Genomic DNA, 22497 nt, shown 5'->3' with positions numbered 1-22497 from the left:
CAGCGACACCAGTTGAATCCAGGCCTGAGCCTGTAGTGACACATTGAATTCAACTGAGCTGTCCGGAAAGACCTCAGACCTTTTTTTTTCTCACCGTACTTACCTCACGGCTAATCACATCCTCAGATCTACGTCGTTCTTCAACAACTGTACGTCGGCGTTTCACAGCTTGCCGGTGCTGCCCATGAGGATGTACAATGAGATAACTTGCCTTTGCCTCGGTCGGAGCTTCCTCCGGTTGCATTCATGTGTGACGCTCAGACCCGGGCTCAACTGGTGTCACCGGTATCATTGAGCTTGCCAGAACATTAGTCAGTTCATCAAGCTTTTCAGAACATTAGTTGGTTCATCAAAGAAAATATGACTATTTTTGTCTTTTTTATTTCACATGTCTGAAAGTACATTTCAATCTTAGATAAACAAGGGATTAATACATCAAACAAATTTTCCATCATTACAGACCTGTTGCCTATCTTCTGAAGAGTGGTTTTGCCTGGAAGAAGCGTGATGAGAGAAGAATTCCTTCTCTTCATAATAATGTTGTTAATGTAGGTTATCGTATTCAAAACGCAAGAGTCGGACGAATCCAGTTGGCAATCATCATTTTCCTCTTCGTCGTTATTAGCAGTCTTGGTCATCATCTTCTTGAGATCGATGAACGAAGCATACAACATCCGATGACAGCAGAGTTTTATCAAAATGTTCATAGAAGTGTTGATCAGAGACGAAAACATCTTCCAAACCTTGTTATCTCCCTTCCGAGCAGTCATGAATTGCGATAGCTTCTCTATAGGCATGAGCTTGATGCGGATAATGTCCGAAAACAAAGATAGTTTAACGAACGGATGAGCTATCATGGTGTTGCTGCAGACCGCCGACGGTATGTCCATCATACGCTTGTTCTCGTCGGCGGGGGTCCGTTTCTTGCACAGGTTTTTACACCAAAACCCTGAGCAGGTTTTTTAGTGTTGATCAGATGAACACCAAAAACCTGCACAGGTTTTTACATCAAAACCCTGCGCAGGTTTTTTAGTGTTGATCAGATGGAAACCTGCACAGATTTTTACATTAAAACCCTGCGCAGGTTTTTTTAGTGTTGATCAGACGAAAACCTGTACAACTTTTTACACTAATACACTGCGCACATTTTTTTATTGTTGATCAGACAAAAACCTCCACAGCTTTTTATACGAAAACCCTGTGCAGCTTTTTGAGGGTTGATCAGACGAAAACTTGCACAGCTTTTTACACCAGAATCCTGCGTAGCTTTTTAAGGGTTGATCAGACGAAAACTTGCACAGTTTTTACACCAAAACCCTGTGCAACTTTTTAAGGGTTAATCGAATGAACATCAAAAACTTGCACAGCTTTTTACACCAAAACCCTGCGCAGCTTTTTAAAGGTTGATCGGATGAACACCAAAAACCTGCACAGCTTTTTACTCCAAAACCCTGCTCAGCTTTTTTAGTGTTGATTGGATGAACACCAAAAACCTGCACAGCTTTTTACACAAAAACCCTGCGCAGCTTTTTTAGTGTTGATCAGATGAACCAAAAACCTGCATAGGTTTTTACACCAAAACCATGCGCAGCTTTTTAAGGGTTGATCGGATGAACACCAAAAACCTGCACAGCTTTTTACACCAAAACCCTGCGCAGCTTTTTTACTGTTGATCAGATGAACCAAAAACCTGCATAGGTTTTTACACCAAAACCCTGCGCAGCTTTTTAAGAGTTGATCAGATGATCACAAAAAAACCTACACAGGTTTTTTACACCAAAACCCTGCGCAGATTTTTAAGGGTTGATGGGATGAACACCAAAAACATGCACAGGTTTTTACACCAAAACCCTGTGCAGCTTTTTAAGGGTTGATCGGAGTAACACCAAAAACCTGCACAGGTTTTTACACCAAAACCCTGCGCAGCTTTTATAGGGTAAAGTTAACGGATGTTATTTTTTGGTGTAAAAACCTGATAGAGAGAGGCAGAGCGAGAGAGGAATAGAGAAAGCTGCGCAGGTTTTTGAGTTTAAATATTCTGAAAAGCCCAGTGATACTGACGACACCAATTGAGACAGACTAGAGTGGACATCTAAATTCAACTGAATGACTGGAGGAGAGCAGAGGAGCTACAGAGCTCGATCCCGGAGTTAGCTTCTTTCCAGTTGCATCAGTGCATGATCCTCCATCCCAAGCCCAGCTCGACTGGTGTTGCCAGTATCTTTGGGCTTTTCAGAGTATTTTTCCTTTCTAATTAGACTTTCAAAAAGCCCTGCACAGCTTTTTAATATTTAGTAGACCCTCTAAACTACGTTTTTTTTCATTATTTTCATTCTTAAAAACTAAAATAGGTCTAGTTAAATTATTAGATTAATTTCAACCAAATTTTATTGTTTTCACTTTTATAAAAAAATTACTCTGAAGTTTTCACTGTTGAATGCGCCTTAGTGACTGCTTTTCTGAAGGCTTCAAACTCGGTATCACGGCAACACAGGTTGATGGTGCAATCCTTGACGATAACCTCGGCATCTGAACGCCTAGCGCGAGCCATGTTGATCTCGTGCTCACGATCCTCGGCCTTAGCCTGAACATCAGCAGTGGCTGCTTCCTCCTGTTGCCGCTTGGCCTCCTCTGCCAGACGAGCTGCCTTCTTTGAAGGGCACTTGGACCTAGAGGATGATGATGGGCGCTTGCACTTCTTGGCTTCTGCGCTCTCAACAGTTACAGCAGCAGCAGCTGATGTTTCTGTCTCTTCTCCTTCTGATGCAATGAGATGGGCATCATCGTGCTGTCTAGCGACTTCAGCACACATAGAGTCGAGAACTTCTGTAGTGTCCATGGCGACGTCGGTTAATTATGATATGGATTTCAATACAACCGTTTTTGTTGCTTGGCAGTTTCTCGTGCTTGTTTTTACAATTATCACCTACATGGTGTGCTGTAGCATGCGCTCTACGGAGGCAATGGATTCAGACGCCTCCTGAAACAAAGATACCCTCGAAGCGACCATAATTCCTCTAGAAATGTTCTCTTTGAGAGCCATGAATGCAAGATCGATGGCCGTCTCCATGACTCCTCTCTAATCGCTTTTTATCCATACGTTCGGTATCTTTATCAAGAACTTGATGTCTACAATGGAACGACAAAGAGCAATCATGTTGTATCTGTCGATATTCAGCGCTGTGTAGTGCCCAGAGACGAAGCCCTTGTTCGCTGCCATGATGTTGCTCATCTTGGCCAGATTGGCCGTCTGTCGTTCGAATTCGCCGATGACCATCGCCGTATTCCACTTACCTGTGTTGTCTGACACCATGTCCTTCCAATCGGACAAGAGTTTGCGAAGCTTTTTTTGTCTATGGCACTCTGTTCCGAGTTAAGAGAGGAGAGAGTGCTGATGCTGTCCCTGGTGCTGTACTCTACCGCCGACATGACGTCTAACCACTGGATGTCCGTCAAGATATCTTTAGGATTGACGGGAATGTACAGTATCTGTCCACTCATAAAGTTTTTACTGGGTCCGGGTTTGGGCATGTCGTTTAGAACGAACCTCGGAAACATTTGGTTCTTTTGTTCTTGAAGACGTTCGTTTTGAATCATTCTTGCGATTCTATATGATCTATCTATCGTATAGATGAATCAATGGAACAGATATTTAAGCCGAAAGAAGAAGGCGCAATGCCTCTTACGCCCCCTGTAGTGCTTTTGTTATTGTTGAGAGTGTCCAGTAAAGAGGATAGATTGTCAGCTATCGTAGTGAGTGCAGCCATTCCCATCGTTGTCGCCAACACATTATTGTTGCTACCACTTTCCGCTGAACCGAGCTCGGACATTGGCCTGAAAAACCCTCTAAATATTTCTTTACCATTGCTATCTATGACAACTCTGTCCATTACATTTTAGGTTGTAAGCCAGGTCGATCGTGACTTGGAGGCTGTTTGACATTGTTTTGGCAACATTGCTACTAATCTTTTTGATGAAGGGCAGTTCGTTCTTGCTAACTACGACCATGAAGCGTGTTAACAACAAGGTCAGTACGTTGGGTAAATCCTGTTGCAGGAAAGCCTTGGTATCGGCCACTGAAGCCCTTTCTGCCGGTTCAAAAGAAGAAGAGGAAGTAGAAGAAAGGTTCTGACACTGTTGAACAGGCTGCTGGCCATTATCGAGTCTATTGAATTCGTTCTGTCTTCTGCTAAGCGCATTCGAAGGTCCAAACCTAGTGACAAAGAACTTTAACATGCTCTTCTTTCTGGCATCCTCTTCATCTTCTTCTCTTTCTGTCACCGTTGATACTTCTTCGCTCTCTTCTGATGACGACGATGATCTGTCGAACCTCTTCCACAACCAAGCAAAGTCAGGCGAAGACACGCCCGCCGTTTGCATTGATTTCAATCTTTCCATCATTTAAAATGTTGAACGTCTTCTTCAACATGGTATTCGTTGGGTCTCTGATGAGCTTGGTCTCGGCCACCTCTCTGAGCGAAGATATCGAGATTAGGGGATCCCAGAACATGGCTTTAGTGTTAGCGTCTTTGATTTGAAAAGATGATGTCTTGGTCCCCACGGACATCATGAGATCTTTGGTACCGAAGCCTGGCAGAGAGACTACGATATATTCTAGTTTGTCGTGTCCGCTCAAAGAAGTCCAACCAACGTTGTGCGCAATAGAAGGTTGCATGCCCATGGCGCCGACGAAAGTTGCCGTCCTCTTCTTATTATTAATCTTGTTTAGTAACGAATTGAGATCGTTATTGCCCAACAATGTCTTGAAACCGTCATCGTTGTTGCATTCTATAGTAAGAGTGCGAGGGACAGCGTACTCCCAAGACAAGTCAACAGCAGCCCGAGATCTGGTGTTGTTAATAACGTGTTTAGAGTTTCTTTTCTTGCCATCAGAGGGATCTTTGATAATAATCGTCATGTTACTGCAAGTTTTGTAAAAGTTTCCAGGCACGAGTATCGAAAAAGATGCGTCCTTTCACGAGTTTTCAGCCCTCGCTACCGCACTGGCGACAGCATCATCTTGCTTCTTGTTGGCAATGTCTCACAACACACCCAACAGGACATCGGAGATGTTCCAATCAATATTATTATTATTATTATTATTATTATTATTATTATTATTATTATTATTATTATTATCTGGATTGAACAGAGTAGAAGGAATATCGGACAGGATGTGTTTAGAGAAAGGCAAACTGGGCTGTATAAAAAAGTCTGTCCTCTTGTCAAAAGAAGTCGATTCCACGGAGGTTTGTCTGCTGGATACGTTGCACACGCCCATGTTGCTGGCTGCTTCGTTGATGAAATAGATTGCCAGCAGATGCCTACCAACGACTGGCATAACGTCAACCAGTTTGTATAGGAATGAATCGGCTACGATTTCGTTCACGAGACATCTAACTTCACTCACCGCCCAGGCCCCCGAGCTGACAACGGTGTCTATAAAGTTTGTCAAAATACCGTCTGTTATGGATGCAATCAATCTAGTCTCTACGTTCTATTGTTCCAACGCATTTATAAACATGAGTACGGGAAAAGTGATGGGCATATACCATTTGTAACTCCTCCCTCTGGCCTGTTTAGCTTCCAGACAAGACTTGTCCATGAAGAGGACGTTGCCATTCATGTTGAACCTCTTATTCACGGTTTCGGCCACTTTACCGGCCAAACACTGCTGTACTGTTGGAAAAACGATCTTTTCGGATACGACAGAGAGCAAGTCCGTAACAAAGTCGCTACTGCCCACATAGTTGTTGTCATACAATACATTGGCAATAAACCTAGTGCTATTGACTAAGCTGATTTCGTCTCCCTCGCTAGAAGAGGTCAACAGCATGTTCAACGTAATCATGTCCACGTCAGGAACGAATCCTTCTCCTCCTCCTCCTCCTACAAATGATTGAAGTAGAAAGTTGATCTACCGTCACAGTGAGCAGTTAGCGATCTTTTTCTTTCTTCTTCATCAGAACTAAGCTGACCTGGACGTCCTGGATAGCCACCACTTCGTTGACGTGTATGTAGTTGCCATTCATCAGAAAACAACTGATGGGAAGGGCATTATTGGAAGACATGACAGCATATTCGTAATCAGACAGGGTATGATGATAATGATGGTCCTCACCTTCAGGGGGGTTGCAGGGCTTTTTTCAACATTTTGTTGTTCGAGCCATAGGTGTCATTCACCGTCTTGGCCAGCTGTCTCAAAGAGTTCGATTTGGACATGGCCAAAGTTGCGAAAAGATTTCATTCTACATTCTTCCTAGTTTTTTTCCAATCTTGTTCTTGCCGCTCTGAGCGTTTTTTCAGTTTTCAAGTCTACAAGTTCGTCGTGCGACAGTTTAGAGATGATGCACTTTCCTGTAAAGTAATGACGCTTGGGGAGATCTCTGTACCGTTTGGTATTGGTTAGACCAAGAATGAAATAAGCATATATGCTATCAGGAGAATGGGACTGATCAGTTTCTTCCAAGTCTTTAATTTTGAACAGGAAAGGATGTCTTTCTCTGGCTATTAGAAGAGACGTATCCTCATCATCCTCTTCATCATCATTAATCCCGTATCTCTTCTTATTATTATTCTTTTCATTTGTCCTGTATGAATGTACCCTCAGACCGTCGACGAACGATACGTTGGTATCCTTTAGTCTAAAGATAACATTTCTGAAGTTTCTATTCCTGGGGTAGTATACGACGTCAGTGAATCCCAATCGGGCATAAAAGATCCCGAACGACAGTCTGTCGAGGATGAGAAAGTTGATGCGTTCGTCTTCCCAGCTCTCCATATCGATGTGGGTAAAGTCAATCAGTTCGCTAACGATATTGTCTCCAGACAACATAAAAGAAAGCACTTCCCCTCTCCTGGTCTTGCACTCGTGCTTTTTTATCTCTAGCACTATAGGTAAGTTCTTGGATACGTTCTTGAGATTCTTGATTGTGTTTTTGGTGACCACCAGTTCATTATTGAACGCAGCGGAAACGGAATCCAAGACAGAAATCTTCCTTGTTATCATCGAACTTATATTTTCCGAAGTTATTTCTTCTTTGGTGAACTCTGGTTTAGTCTTCACAATCAAGTACGACAGTTTGATGTTCACTCTGCGCTTCGACCGAGATAAGAAGTCGGCAGAATTGATTCTGCCGATGGTGTAGTACTTTGCAACCGTTTCAGCCACAGCAACGTTAAGTATAGGTGAGGAAGAATAAGGAAGTTGCCTAACAACGTCAGCAGCTTAAGTTGTAACAATCCCTTCTCTGTCTTTACTTTGCCGGCATGGGCAATAGTAGGGCAGCGGTGTCGCCATTCTGTTTCAAACGCACTAAAGCTCTTTCTCACATCTCTAGGGTTTAAAGATATATGCAAGAATATAAACAAACACCCAAACATGATAGATACCAACAGAATTGAGAAAAGAATATAATCGCTGGCGCATGCCGCATTGTCCTCTTCTCGGGTGGCCGCCAATTCCTTATAAGCGACGCAGCCCAATTCCCTCTCTAGATGAGCTTCGATGACCTTATCCATATCCTTTCTTGAAGACGGATGGGCTCAGTCACAAGGGAGCCTTTGTTCCAGTAAATTTTTTATTTCCGCCTCGTGATAGTCCATCTGATTGTCATGCCCGTTTCCCTGAGGAGAAGAAACAAAGGTAAGGATATCCTACTTCTGAAGAGGTTAGAACCACCCAAACTCAAGAAAATGAACGGTCAAAACCATAGCGCAAGGAATATTCATCATCCCCGTTACCCGAAAGAGGATAAATACGGTGAGCCTATCGAATGGGAGGAAACTTTGAACGAGATTGATAACAAAGTCATTGAACTGGGGAAGGGAGAAGAAAGCGCAAACAGCAACAAATCCATTTGTAATGCTATCGAAAAAGATTACGAAATTCAGACAATTTTGGTTGGTTTGCAGATCGTCATAGCAAATTTGGAGAAGAACATGGAGCGAATAAAAAACCGCTACACACAACTATGCGAACTCACAAACCTCCAAACGCTTGGCCCATGAACAGGCCATAATGATGTTGTTTTTAGTCAATAAGATGACGTTTATATTAATGACCTATCCCATAGGACGGGACTGAGAAACAGAAGGCTCGCCAGGAGCATGACTACTATTGCCGCTTCTACTTGGGTGTCTGTCGATGCTGATTCGCCCCCTGACACTCCTCCTTCCAACCCTAATAACACCCAAGAAGAAGAAGAAAAAGAAAAACAGGAGGAAGAGTTGGTAGGGGATTATGACGAGGATTATGGAGATTACGATGATGATGATGATGACAATAGTGAAGTTTTCAACGTATCATCATCATCATCAGCTAATGATAATACAGGGGGGCCTAGCCTTAGTTCGTTGGATCTCCCTGAGCTTAGTGACAACAAACGTGAGGAAGATGAAGAAGAGGAGGATGATGCAGAGGTCAAAGGAAGGTGTGGGCATAGCTTTTTTAAACTGTGTAATCAAGTGGGTACATCTATACTAGGATTTGTCCAAGGCGTCGCCATTAGAATAAAATCCAAGATTTCAAAAAAACAGGCTTTGGCTCTCATGGCCCTCACCATTGCAGCTATCAAGGCGGCAGCTATCTCTTCTTCTTCCGACACACCATAGGAGATTGCAGAGGACAAGGCATTGAAAGAAAGGAATGATGCTCTAATCAATGATATTACCAATACTGTGATAGAATCTGTAGTAGAAGAGATTGCTGATGAGATTGCTCATTGAAAGAACAGCAGCTATTTATTTTTTTACGTGGGAAGAAAAAATAAAAAAAAATATTTTTACGTGTTTTCAATCTTTTATTGTCAAAATATTACAGAAAAATTAGAACATACAAACGTCAAAACACACAAAAAAAGGCTACTCAAAAAAAATTAAATGGACCCTCTAACAGACAGTGGCTAGGATGTGGCCATACCACGCCCCACAGAACAGACATGTAGTAACCCCCATCCTGATACAAAGCCCCTCCTCCTCACCAAGGCTCTAGTCCTGTGCTAAAACATCCTCATCTCCTCTCGGCACACTTTTCACATACACTGTATTACAAGTCGGACACTTTCTCTTAACTTTTTCCCATTCCATTATACACTGCTTGTGATATACATGGTCACACTCTTCAATGCAGTAGAGTTCTTTGACGGTTTTGACCAGCTCTTCAAAGCAGATGGTGCATTTCCCGTTGCTATACGTCAAGTTCCCTCGTTTCCTTTCACTTATCCTTTCCATCTTTTCTAATATCTCTCTATCGTTGTTGGCTATGGCCGCCCACAGCTTGATGTACTCTTTCTTGAAGCTCCTCCAGTACGTGATGCAGTAGTCTTCAGAGTATATCTGATCGACCATAGCGTTGTTTGCATAGTTGGGCACGCACCAGATGCTGCCCTTGTGCTCAAATGATGACACTTTTTTATTCCATCTGTTGCCTCTACTGCCCGAAGCAAATTCGCAAGCACATCTGTTATGACAGATGCCCTGTTTGATGTTCCGCATTCCTCTGTAGATGTACTCATTGAATATCAAGCCTACCCTATTCAGAGGCGCTGGGCTATCTCCATTATAGTTAGTTTCCCTTCTAACGCCGCTTTCACCAATAGTCTGATGGAAAGTTTGGCTATTGTGGCGTTTCCCTGGTTGAATAGGTTGGGAAACAACATTCCCGATAGAACCATAATGTCGATCGTCCTAAGACAATCTGAACGTCCAAAGGCCGTGTTGAACCCATTGGCTATGGGAAGATGTTTCTTGAAATCGTTCAGAACGCAAAAATCTCTGTGCGCTACGACCACCATGATGGGCGTAGCGCCGTCGTAGTGCCTTCTGGCTGCGAAAAGGCATTTAGTTTTTTTTCTGAATTCGTTCTCAATCTGCACCACTCTTGATATGGATTGATGGTCGTCACAAATGAGTCCTTCGTTCGTCAAAGGAGGCCCTCTCGCCATAAAGTGCATGACGTTCTCTCCTTCGTCCGTAGTCACCAAGGGGTTGGCTCTATTTTTCAAGAAAGTGCACACAAAGTTATTTTGTTGGACCGTGTCTACAGTCAGGTGCCCAAGACAGATAGCCGGGGTGTTGCCGTAGTAGCGATACCGGCAGTTTATAGTCGCTCTGACGTTAGGGAGGGCCAGTATCTCATAGAAAGCCAAAGATTCGCGTTCTGTGCACTCTGTAAGACGCCAAAGTCCCTGTGTCATATAGCATATGTCAGAAAACGTTTCCACCAACACCTCCAGAGAGATCGAAGGCGACAGTGGTCTTTCTTCTCTCGTATCGGAAGTGGGGATAAACGAGGATAAGACCTGCTGGGTCACTGTGTTCCTGATCATGCACATAAATGCGGCCTTCCTGCCATCTTCGTTATTTCAAAAGGCGTTTCTGACGATCCAAACCAATGCGCAGTAACCACTCTCAACGTAACACATGGTGTCTATGGCCGCACTGATGCTGTCAGTGGCGAATGCGTGCTTTTTCAGGTACTGTTTGACGCAAACAACAGAGATGCAAACTTCCTGCAGAATCTCTTAGAGAACTCTCTAAAGGCAGAGTTGACGTGAGCTCTGATCCTGTTTGACACTGGATAGACGTGAGACTTCACGGGCGGCGTTATAAAATCTATGTTGTCCCTCGAAGGCTTTGTTTTGATGGTTTACTTGCCAGCTCCTTGCGTTCTGTCGAACAGGTCCTTTACATAGTCTGCGTGCCTTGTATCAATGAGGTGTCGTCGCTCCATTCTTGTGTACCAGGCGCCCACTCAAAGGATTTCTTGGTAAATGATAGTGGATTGACGTCAAAGCTCCCTTCCAAAGTCGCGGCAGTGGTGATGGCAGTAGCAGCGGCAATGGAGAAGGATCGCGATGAGGACGGAGTCTCCATTGTATTCTTCTGCTATGAAACGACTGAAGAGTTTGTGACAAGAACAGTTTGACACGAAGACAGATGAGGTTGTAACTGAACCCCTTTCAAGGTTCCAATATATATATATATATATATATATATATATATATATATATATATATATATATATATATATATATATATATATATATATATATATATATATATATATATATATATATATATATATATATATATATATATATATATATATATATATATATATATATATATATATATATATATATATATATTAAGGGTGTATATGGGCAGGAGTCTTTCTCTAATACATATCTCATTGAATGTGATAGCTAGCTGAGCATTTATTATTTTTCTTAAGGTATTTTCCTTATATCTTATGATTGTCTTATATTCTTTTTTAATTGGCTGTATGACTTCGCCGAAGCTAGTCATTTTCGCTAGATCGCGATTTCGGGTCCTTGACCCTTCTTCAGTAGCGAAGGTTTATCCGTGTTGAGGGTGTCGGAGAGAATGGCTCAAGCTGATTGCGGGGGTGTATTTATACCGGTAGGCTTGTCCTACCGGTATAAATACACCGGTAGGCTATGTCCTCATCGACAGCAAAGAATACTTAAGCAAGATTGACAGCATCCTCAGCGACACTACCAAGTTCAGGAAGATTTCAAGAAACCCTACAGCAGCCCTCAAGAAAAAACTGAACAAGATAATAGCAAAGAATAACTCCACCTGCGATGTTAAGTTCGAAAGACTCACAGGCGAATATGAGATGGGATACTGCTATGGCAATGTCAAGACCCACAAGCCAGCCAACAAATTAAGACCCATAATATCCCAAATTCCCACTCCTACCTACTACATCGCTAAAAGACTGTGCGCCCTCCTCACACCGTACATTCCTACCTCCTATTGTCTGCAGTCAGCCTCAGATTTCATCGATATCCTCAACAACAGCGACGTAGAAGGAAGAGTTGCCTCACTAGATGTCGAATCCTTGTTCACGAATGTTCCAGTGGAACGCACCATCAACTACATCATGGAACGTGTTTATCACAATGAAGCTACACCTAAGCTTGCGATCCCAGAAGCTGTACTCCGAGAACTGCTGGAGTGTTGCACTAAAGAAGCACCTTTTACCTGCCCCCGCGGCAACAAGTACTGCCAGGTAGACGGCGTGGCAATGGGTTCTCCTCTCGGTGTACTCTTGGCAAACTTCTTCATGGGTTGCATCGAGGAGAAAGTTTTCAAGATAGTAAAAAAGCCGGATATATATTGCCGTTATATTGACGACATTTTCATCAAGACAAAGGACGCAGCCGAAGCAGAGCACCTTAGACTTCACCTCCAAGAAACATCTGGGCTAACATTTACTATGGAAAACAGCAAAGATGGAGCCATGCCCTTTCTCGACGTCCTAGTGCAACAAGAAGAAGGAAGATTTACCACCAGCGTCTACACAAAACCAACGAATCCTGGACTCTGCTTGAACGGACGAAGTGAGTGCCCCAGGAGGTACAAGGATTCCACTATCTCAGCCTACATCAGAAGAGCGCTTACACACTGCAGCACGTGGAAACAAGTCCACCAAGAAATACAGCGCTCAACTCAAGTCCTCATAAACAACAATTTCAGTGAAAAGGACATCAACCGCCTAGTAAAGAAAATTGTCGACAGCTGGCATAACAAGAAGCAACAAGAGGATAAGAAAGGGAACATCAACATCTTCTATAAAGCAACTTTCTCTACCGCCTACGAAGAAGATGAGAGGGCCATCACGCAGATTGTAAAGAGGAACATCAAGCCTTCCGACCCTGACAAACAAGTTAAACTGATAATTTATTACAACACCAAGAAAACCAGCCATCTTCTTCTAAAAAATAACCCCTCAAAAGAGAAAGAGAGCCTTCAGAAGTCACATGTCATATATAGGTTTACGTGTAACCAAGGAAACTGTGAAGTCCTTCCCTCCACCTATGTTGGCATGACGACAACAAGACTCTCCCAACGACTAACTTTCCACCTCGCAACAGGAGCACCCAAGAAACATCTGAAGGAGAAGCATAACATAAACATCACAAGAGGAATGCTAGTAGATATAACGGAGATCCTAACTACATGCCCAGACACCAGGCGTCTCCCCATCTTAGAAGCACTATATATAAAAGAGGCAAACCCCACATTAAATCAACAATCCGAAGACCTACAAGCATTACCAAGCGCGCGTAGACCCAGCTTGGATAGCAACCCAGCACAGCCCGCGACAGCCGTCAGCCAATCAGAGACCAGGACGCGCAGCAGGGTGACAAGCCTACCGGTATAAATACACCCCCGCAATCAGCTTGAGCCATTCTCTCCGACACCCTCAACACGGATAGACCTTCGCTACTGAAGAAGGGTCAAGGACCCGAAATTGCGATCTAGCGAAAATGACTAGCTTCGGCGAAATCATACAGCCAATTAAAAAAGAATATAAGACAATCATAAGATATAAGGAAAATATCTTAAGAAAAATAATAAATGCTCAACTAGCTATCACATTCAATGATATATATATATATATATATATATATATATATATATATATATATATATATATATATATATATATATATATATATATATATATATATATATATGTAAGAAGTTGAAGTGGGCGCGCCTGCGAGAGGCTCACAGACTAGTCAGCGAGTCCCGCCAAAACGAGTCTTAAGGCCCTGAAGGTTTGTTGTTGTGGGGATTTTGGCGGGAGAGGCGAGCGAGAGAGAGACAGGGTGCAGAGTAGTGGTGGATTTGCCATTTGATTTGCAGGAGTTTGGTCTTGGCAGTGTGCTGTGGGACGTCAGTGAGGTGGCACCGTAGCAGATACTGTGAACTAAGGAGGCTGCAGTGAGGAACTTGCTGTCCCTGGCTGCTATGGTGTTAGTACCGCCGTGCATGGAGGAAGAGCTGCAGTACTTCAGGGTAGTGGTAGTGGTGTACCTTCAGCGCGTTGGGTCGGTGTGCGGTTGGGCCTATAGGGTGTGAGGATCCTGGGGGTACTGGTTAGGGTGGGACAGTGTCAGTGGCATATAACATTTCTTGTGTTGGTGCGTGAAGTGTTTATTTCTCCTGTTTATTTGTATGTGGATTTACCCATTTTCTCATGGGATCAGGTATTTTGGAGTGCCAGCAGTGTGGCCTCTAAGAGTGTTAAGCACTCATATTTTATTTGTGTTTTCTTTATTATGTACTCATTTGCGTTTTCTTTATTATGTACTCAACCATTAAATGTATAAATTGTGATCCCGGGTTTCTGTGAACCTAAGCAGGAGGTTTAAATTAATCAGTGGGTTCTTGTGGTGAGTGCTTGGTGAGCCTAATTAAGGTAGGTTAACTGTGCCCTAGTTCTGCACTCATTACATATATATATATATATATATATATATATATATATATATATATATATATATATATATATATATATATATATATATATATGGTGCGAACAGCGAGGCCCCCCCTGCCCGCTATGAGCGCGCAATTGAATTCAGCAGTGCACCTCCGTCCCCGGCCCGGTTCAAGAGGTGTCGCCGGTATCGTTGGACTTTTTAGAAAATTTTTTAAGGGTTTACCACATCAAGTTCAAAAAGCTGTGCAGCTTTTTTATATTGATATGAATCTTCTGAAAAGATACCGGCGACACCTCTTGAACCGGGCCTGAGCTAAGGGTGACCCCATGGATTCAACTGAGTGGCTGGAAGGGGGAGAGGGTACAGGATATTGAGCCTCTTTGCCCGAACCCCGGTTGCATTCACACATGACCCTCTGGCTCCAGCCTGGTTCAAGAGGTGTCGCCGGTATCGTTGGACTTTTCAGAAGAATTTCTAACAAAAATTGTTAAGGAAAAAAAAAAGTAGTATAAATTGCAAATATTTCGATACGAATACACATCAGGAACGCCCGATCTTGTCTTGCGACTGCTCTTCGGGCACGCACCTGATCTTGTCTTTCGACTGCTCCTCTGGCACTCGCCTGGTACTCTTCTTCTTTTCTGATTCATCCATCTGTGAGGTGCGGAAAGACTCCATCAGGGTCACTGACAGAGGCAGTGGTGGTGGAGGAGGGAACTGAGGTCGAACCGTGCTGGTCAATCTTTCACACTGTCGATGGATTCGTAAATGTGCTCCAGGCTCTCGTATTCCTGTCTCCCTTGCTGCTGCTTCTGTTTAAAGGAGGGAGGAGGCATTAGAAGGAACATGGCGCCTTGACGACAGTTGGGGTAGTTGACTATACAGTGATGATCTACTATTGCTGTTGGCTGATGATGATGATGAGGACATATCCAAATATATTTCTTTGTTCTTCTTGTTGTCCTCTGTCACTGCTAGTTCTGTTCTCTTCGGCTCTATTTCTATAGGAATCATCACTCTCAGAGGCGGCGATCGAGGCTTATCGTACCCCCCTTTTGTCACCCTCCTCCTCGGCAGGTCTCCCTGGCCACAGAGAGGAGAAAACAGGCGCCTTCATCATCCTTTCCTCACTGTTTCTTGAACTTTCCACACAAACCACTAACTCCTCAAGTTTGTCTCTGGAACATGGCATCCTGACCACAGCCTCTTGTATACTATAATTTTCTTTGTCGTTCCTCCTAAGAGTGTTGTTGCTGTTCCTTTTCCTTCTCCGGCCTCTGTTCAGCAGACTAATCAATCCTCCATTCTTGTAAATAACAGCAGAAAGGGTCAACACGGAGGCAAGCATACACCCCGATATAAACCCCCCAAGGCTGTAGAGGATCAGCACATTAGGTTTCAAAGTCTCCATCACTAAAGACATTGTTACGTCTTCGCTGGACAGAGAGAATCAAGCAACAATAAATTGCTTGTTCTAGAAGATATCTCTTCAGGTCCTCTTTGAGAAGTGTTGTCTGGACCTTCAGCTAGCGGGGCCCCCAACTACTTTGCAATAATATTCTCTAAGGTTGCCAAAAAGAACAATGATGCGCTTCAAATTCTTGAGTGCGGAGCAGATACAAGAGCTCGTCCACTGTCTGAACAAAAGGAAGGGAAATGTCCTAACCGAGGGTAACCTCAAGATAAACATCAACATTAAGAAAAAGAACTTGGAATTGGCTGGCTTGGGAGTCAATGGAGGCAACAACGACCTGTTGCTCCAGACAATGGGTGGCGCCGGTGGTGGTAGCGGTGGCTGCAGTTTGGGCGATGACGCAAAGAAAGATGACATGGAAGATAAGTTTAGCTTGAAGAATAAGCAAAAAATTGAAGATGAAGACGCCCACATCAAGAGCATGCTGCACGCTGTACTCTCTTCGCGGCTATCAGAGAGCAACAACGACAGATTGGCAGTCCCAGCGGGTTCGATTGCTCCTTGGTCCAAGCCTTCAGAAGAGCTTTTAGAGTAATTTTACCATGAGGGCATCTCGGTCGACATAAGTGCTTCCAAGGACTACGCTGACAGAGTGAATGGGACGCTGTACTTTAGATTCTACATTCGCCAGCTGGCTTGCATACAATTTAACATCTTCCACTACTTTTTCAATCAGGCATACGCCAACGTGGTCGACCTCAGGATCACCAGTACTGGCGTGAGTGAGGTGAGCATCAATCCTGAGACGTCCACTTATTGGTCCAGCATGGAAGTTAAACACATGGTCAGGCCAGAGCATATGGAAAAGTGTTTCGCCTACCTAGAAACCAACTTTAGAGATACCTATACCAAGTTGATGTAGTGCACTACAAGACCCAAGGCGTTCAACGTCAAGTTTGAGTCTAGGACAGCTGCGTGGAACTATACATGTCGGTGCTGGCTATCAGGGGTGCTCAGTGCCTTGAGATGTATGGCTACGGAGGCAAGAACCAAAAAAAGTTTGACGATAACACCAACGCGTCCGATCTGAGTGCCGTTATCAATAATAGCCGAATGGACATGCCCAAGTTTGACAACAGCAAAGTGTCGACTGAGGCTGGCTTGGATGATGCACTAAAGAGCAGCAGCAACAGTGGAGATAATGTTGACATTGTATTGGCTTTGATCAAAACTAACAACAACCACAATACGGGTACCGGTGACAGCGACGGTAAAGAGAAGGGCGCTGCTGCAGCTGCCACTGAGAACATGTTCGTCTGCAACAAGAAAGAGTCTGTCTATGATATTATGGACTCGCTGGTCGCTCTGGCGCCCTGTAAAGGATACGAAAACAGCAAACTGATGGAAGACATGGTGCGGTTCTTAAACGCCAAATGCGAGGAGGTTGAAAACTCTATCGAGCTCGATGATACTGAATTTATCAGGGACAATCAAGCCACTTGCTTCAACATCTTTTTGGAGCGGCTGTCAACATGATCATGTCCAATCTGGTCAATCTATACAGGGTGGCTATCGGTCTCTTTGTCAACTTGGTCTGCTTGCGCCTGAGAAACATGTCGAAGCGCATCCATCTGTTGGCGGGCACCAACAACAAGTACGAGTATGGGTCAGAGATGAATATTTCCAATGCCGCCTTTACCAACTGCAGGTTTAGATTGGACAAGACCAACTGCGAGTGCCGAAACTACTGCGACTGCTCGGCTTGGGCAGACAAGGTGAGGGAAGATAACGCAAGGGCCAAGATGGGTCCCAAGTATGAGCCAGACACTGCCAGGCAAAGACACAACAGACATCGTGTCATCCCACCTAACTTCCTATGGGTGGACAAACTGGAGAAACAGATTCACGAGATTGCTTGCAAGACTACAGGAAAGAAGTTTAAACTTCCTCAGTCTATAACCAAGATGTACAATTACCTATCTTGTGACCTAACACTCTCGGCACTTTCAATAAGTGCTATCTGTCAGCGGGACTCCATGAAATGTTTTGCAACAACGTTCTGTCAATGAGATGCCCTGGCTTCAAGACGCACTTTAAATGCGATAAGTTTACCATTCAGGGGATCAAGGCCATTAATTCCATGCAAGCCGGCAACTCTGAGGAGTTCGAATTTAGGGAGTACACTGCTAGGATCGCCACGCTGCCCATGCGCATCAACGAACGCAACAAAGAGATCGATTGTAGTGAGCATCACCCAATGGTAACAATGGAGGTGTTTAAGAACAAAGTGGCTGATCTCATGATGGACATTGGTGAGCTGATAAACAGCCCCCTGATTGCCAAAGTGCTAGAGCACTACAAGAAGAGTGATACGACTACAAACCCCGGCATCTCTTTGGTCAGTGCTTCCAAAGAGTCTAGAATGATGATGAGAAAGTACGCCCAGTACTGCCTGGAAAACATGAACTTGGCTTTCCTGATGGGCATTAACAAAAAGACATTCTACTCTGTAGTTTACAACCTAAACGGGTTCAGTTTTAGTGCTTCAAACTACAAGGAGGTGAACATTTATCAGTTTATCTCTTCAATCAAGTCGGCTGTGGTGTGCGGAGACTACTACTCGGCCTTCGGCAATAAGAGCAAGGACGAGCAGGCGGTGTTCAACATTATGGACAACGACAATGAAGAGGTCGAAGGGAAGGTTATTAAAAAGGGCAAGAAGTACGAACTAGACATGTTTTTGTGTTTTTCTGCCAAAGATTTGCTTCTTGAAGAAGACTACGAAATAGAGGAGATGAAAGAGGAAAGAATGAAGAGAAAGAGAGAAAAGGAGGAAGATGAAACTAAAGAGGTAGCTGTGAAATCTCAGAAAACGTCTACTAAAATGACTGCAACAACAAAAGTAGCGGCATCGCTGGACTCTAGAAGAGATTGTAATGATGACGAATTTGACTTTTCTTAGTTTTTGTCAATGAAAGTCGGTATGCATTTGTTTCATTTTTCCTTTCAATTTAAATTTTCAATAATGTAAGTGTGGATCCACTGAGATTGCTAGCATTCTGATTGCCGTTGTAGAATTTGAATTCCATGGGTTCTGATGAACTTTTGTAGGTTTTAGCCTGTTAAGGGTTAGTTAATACGACACTTTGGTGTCGCTACTGCGCCTATGCTACAATAAGACGGCACAATGAGTTATTTATAGAATCGGTAGTGCCATCTACAATAATATGTTTCTTGTTCTCGGCGGGTTTCCACCCATACTCTGTCACCCCTGACTCGCTCTCCTTCATCAGATAGATGCTTTCACTACTCCCCAATGTGTCCTCCATGCATTCCGCTCCTCCCTTCTCCCAGAGTGGGGCTATACCAACCATGCTGCCAGCCGCCCTAATCCCACAACCTTCATTGATTCTCTCCCTCTCGACATCCATAAAATAAATATTCCGGTACTTCTCAGACCATTTTTTTCTCACTGTACTTAGCTCACGGTTTGAGTAACTACGTTCTCAGATCTCTATACCTGTTTCATTACACACACATCATTTAGCGGGAGAAGTCTAGGGGCGTGGCTGGACGTGCTAAACACACGAAAACTTACCACGGGTCCGTTTGTTGTGTTATAGGGGTTACTACTTGACAGAATCATAGACACTTAAGAAGGCTTAGGCAGGGGAAATATAAACACTTGTCACTTAAGGCACCGCTGTATTATCGGGCTACACAGTAAAGATGAATGAGGAGAGAGAACAGTGATGCATCGCCCAGCACACACAGGCAACCTGCACGTCTTTCTCTATGTCTGTCTGTCTGTTCATTCTCCTCACTGACACAGGCACCTGTCACTCCTACAAACTCAGGCACAGTCTTTGGGCACACTGCCGTACTACTACTACTCCACTTTCACCGTCGCTGCTATCTCTTGCCCACCCACTGCCATCCCACCCTCTCTCTCTTTCTCCCTAAGCTAAACCGTGTCAGTGAGCCACAGCGAAGGCCAAGGCAATACATTCAGGTGGTGTTCCCCTTCCCTTCCCGCCAGCCTTGACTTCATGTGCCCCGTCTGTAACTTTATTTTTCATTTATTGCAACATTTAGAATTAACGGCAGTTTCTTGATTGATGCCCATGCTTGCACCGTTCTGTACACAATAAGCCACTTCTCTTGCAACAGCAGCGCTAACGCAAGCAAAGCAAAGCAGCGCTAAAACGTTACAATTTCTTTTTTATAGATGGGGTCCAGGGAAAAAAGACGGAGACGGGGTACAACAGCAGCAGCAGCAACCATCATAGGATGAACAGGTTTGTTTCTTGTACATCTTTGCTCATGAATTGCTTTGTTTCATAGATGAAGCTGAGTCATTATTTGGCTTGGCAATTTACGAAAATGAACAAAACGTTACAATTTCTTTTACATAGATGGGGTCCAGGGAAAAAGACGGAGACAGGGTACAACAGCAGCAGCAGCAGTACCAAGAACAACCATCATGGGATGAACAGGTTTGTTTCTCGTACATCTTTGCTCATGAATTGCTTTGTTTCATAGATGAAGTTGAGTCCTTTATACTACAAAAGTGAACAAAACGTTACAAATTCTTTTTTTTATAGATGGGGTCCAGGGGAAAAGACGGAGATGTGGTACAACAGCAGCAACAGCAACCATCATGTGATGAACAGGTTTGTTTCTCATACATCTTTGCTCATGAATTGCTTTGTTTCATAGATGAAGTTGGCAATTTACAGAAGTTAACAAAACTTTACAATTTCTTTTTCATAGATGGGGACCAGGGAAAAAGACGGAGAGGGAGTACATCAGCAGCAAGAGGAGGAGGGGGGAACAGAAGAGCAAGAAGATCAGCAGTGGTTATACAATGACGTGAATTATCCATAAATGATCATATCACCATATGTCTACTAGCAGCTTTCTGAGTTTGGAATGGCGTCGATTTCTATGTAACGACGCTGTTGAATGGTGCAGTTGATGGAGTCCTGCTTGAAGGGCAAGATCAGGTCAGCTCTAGTGTCCCAGTTGCTGTTGTGTGCCTCCTCGTTTTCCTCACTCTCCATCGCGTCGGCTCCTCTTTTTGCTCTCTTCAGCCGTGTTTGAGTCGGTGTCGCATATGGTCTGTAAGAGAGAAGTATAATAATTAGTTTCTTTGTTGTATTAATTATTATGGTTTGTTTGTTTTAGTAATGAGTTTGCACTTATACTTACCCTGACATGTTTGTCGATTTCTTCCTTTCTCTCTCTGTAGATGTATAGGAAGTCGTCCAGTGAGATGTGTCCTGGTGGGGGATCCAGCCCTGTCTGAAGCACTGCCCTGTCGCTCATGCCTTTTATTTCTTTTGAGAGTTCGAATGTCTTGCATCGTGATTGGAGGGCTTGTCCGTCTGCTGGTGGGACCCAGTAATCGATGTCTCTGTTGGTAGAGATGAGGATGGGAATGCGATGCAGTTGTTCCATGTCAGAATTCTTGACATTGATTTCGAATTGTGAACCTTCTAGAAGCAGTTTGTATTCATCTACTGTAGCCACACTGATTCTTGGTTCTTCAAAGAGTCCAAAGTTCCTTGAGAGTAGGTTTTGAAGATGGAACTGGTTGGTATCAGCACCTCTTGTAATGGTTCCAGTGTTTAGTTTGTGGAGCAGTGTTGCCAATGTCAGTGTTTTTCCTGTTCCTGTTGGTCCTTTGAGCACTAGATTGTTGATTTTCTGCAGTTTTTTGTCTCCTATGATGGTGAACCAGGCGAAGAATTCAGAGATATCTATGCCATTTGCAGCAAAGAGATTGTAGATCCATTCCACATTTTCTATTTTGTGGTTGTGTGTGCAGGCGTCATTCAGTTGCATCATGATGGGTCTTGTGTTGTTGACTTGACGTCTCAGTTGGTTTTGGTGTTGCAGGATATTCCTTATTTTTTCTTTGTATCCATTTCCTAGAGTGATCCACATCACTCTGAATTCTTCCTCTGTCATGTGTTGGAGGAGTTGTTTCAATGTGTAGACTTGTTTTTCTTGGAGTAGATTATGTATAAAATCATATTCTTTGTCCTTGAAGTGTTGTTGGACTGCTCTTGTTGTCCTTTTGTGAGACATATAGGGGCATGGTCCATCTACATCGTCTCCACTAACTCGATTGTTCTTGAAGTAGTTGATGATGGCTCTGAATGTGGGATGCAGAGAACCAAAATACTGAAGTCTATCCAGTCCGTATCGGATAAGATAGAGAATCCAGTTTTTGAGAGCCTTGATGAGAGTTGTGCTTGCGCTTGCTTCGAGGCGGGCTTCACTTCCAAGTCCCAGAAAGTTGCAGATGGTGTTTCAACTACGTTGCTCTTGGCGGACTGGAACGTGATGTGCCAGTGGTCACCGTGATCCGCACAGGTGAAGTCTGGGGCTCTTCCTCGTTGTCTTGGGGTTGGTCGTTCTCTGATGATGAATGTGTAGAACGGTGTTTGTTGATCAGCTTGGCTCTCATCCAATCCCCCGGCGTCCATTTGGTATTGTCCGCTGGAAGTCCCTTCACGTACGTTGTCAGATTCGGGTCTATTTTCCTTCGTTTTTCTTTCGGAGGAGTGTTTTCTTTTTTCTGGAGGTGTTGACAGTGGCAGTTCCTCCCACTTGTCCAGTTGAATTTGATGGAGGAGTTGTTGGAGTTGGTCGGGATGGGGACGTTTCTGGGGAGTGCTCTTCAGGGGTGTAAGGGGGGTGTTCTTGGCTTTTCGAATTCTGTTAAGGCTTGAGCTAGGAGTTCGTCTTCCTTTGATATCACTGGGAGTGGTAGGTGTAGCCTTTCCTTCATCTTGTGGTCCGTCTTGATGT

General features: G+C 43.8%; 2 protein-coding genes across 2 annotated transcripts; one reads left to right on the top strand and one right to left on the bottom strand.

Annotated features, from left to right (window-relative positions):
• Positions 1–10840: 10840 nt before the first annotated feature.
• Positions 10841–14580, top strand: LOC135116026 (uncharacterized). The gene is made up of 3 exons (XM_064033245.1): positions 10841–10921; positions 11429–12697; positions 14545–14580. Exons 1-3 carry the CDS (start codon positions 10841–10843, stop codon positions 14578–14580), a joined length of 1386 nt encoding a protein of 461 aa, XP_063889315.1.
• A 6008-nt stretch (positions 14581–20588) lies between these two features.
• On the bottom strand, positions 20589–21651 carry LOC135116025 (uncharacterized). Its single transcript, XM_064033244.1, has 2 exons — positions 20890–21651; positions 20589–20765 (listed from the first exon to the last, which is right to left on the bottom strand). Exons 1-2 carry the CDS (start codon positions 21649–21651, stop codon positions 20589–20591), a joined length of 939 nt encoding a protein of 312 aa, XP_063889314.1.
• Between the last annotated feature and the right edge of the window lie 846 nt (positions 21652–22497).

Source organism: Scylla paramamosain, chromosome 30 (assembly GCF_035594125.1).
Source record: "Scylla paramamosain isolate STU-SP2022 chromosome 30, ASM3559412v1, whole genome shotgun sequence".
NCBI lineage: Eukaryota > Metazoa > Arthropoda > Malacostraca > Decapoda > Portunidae > Scylla > Scylla paramamosain.
Note: the sequence above shows the minus strand (reverse complement) of the source record. Positions and strands in the feature narration are given on the sequence as shown.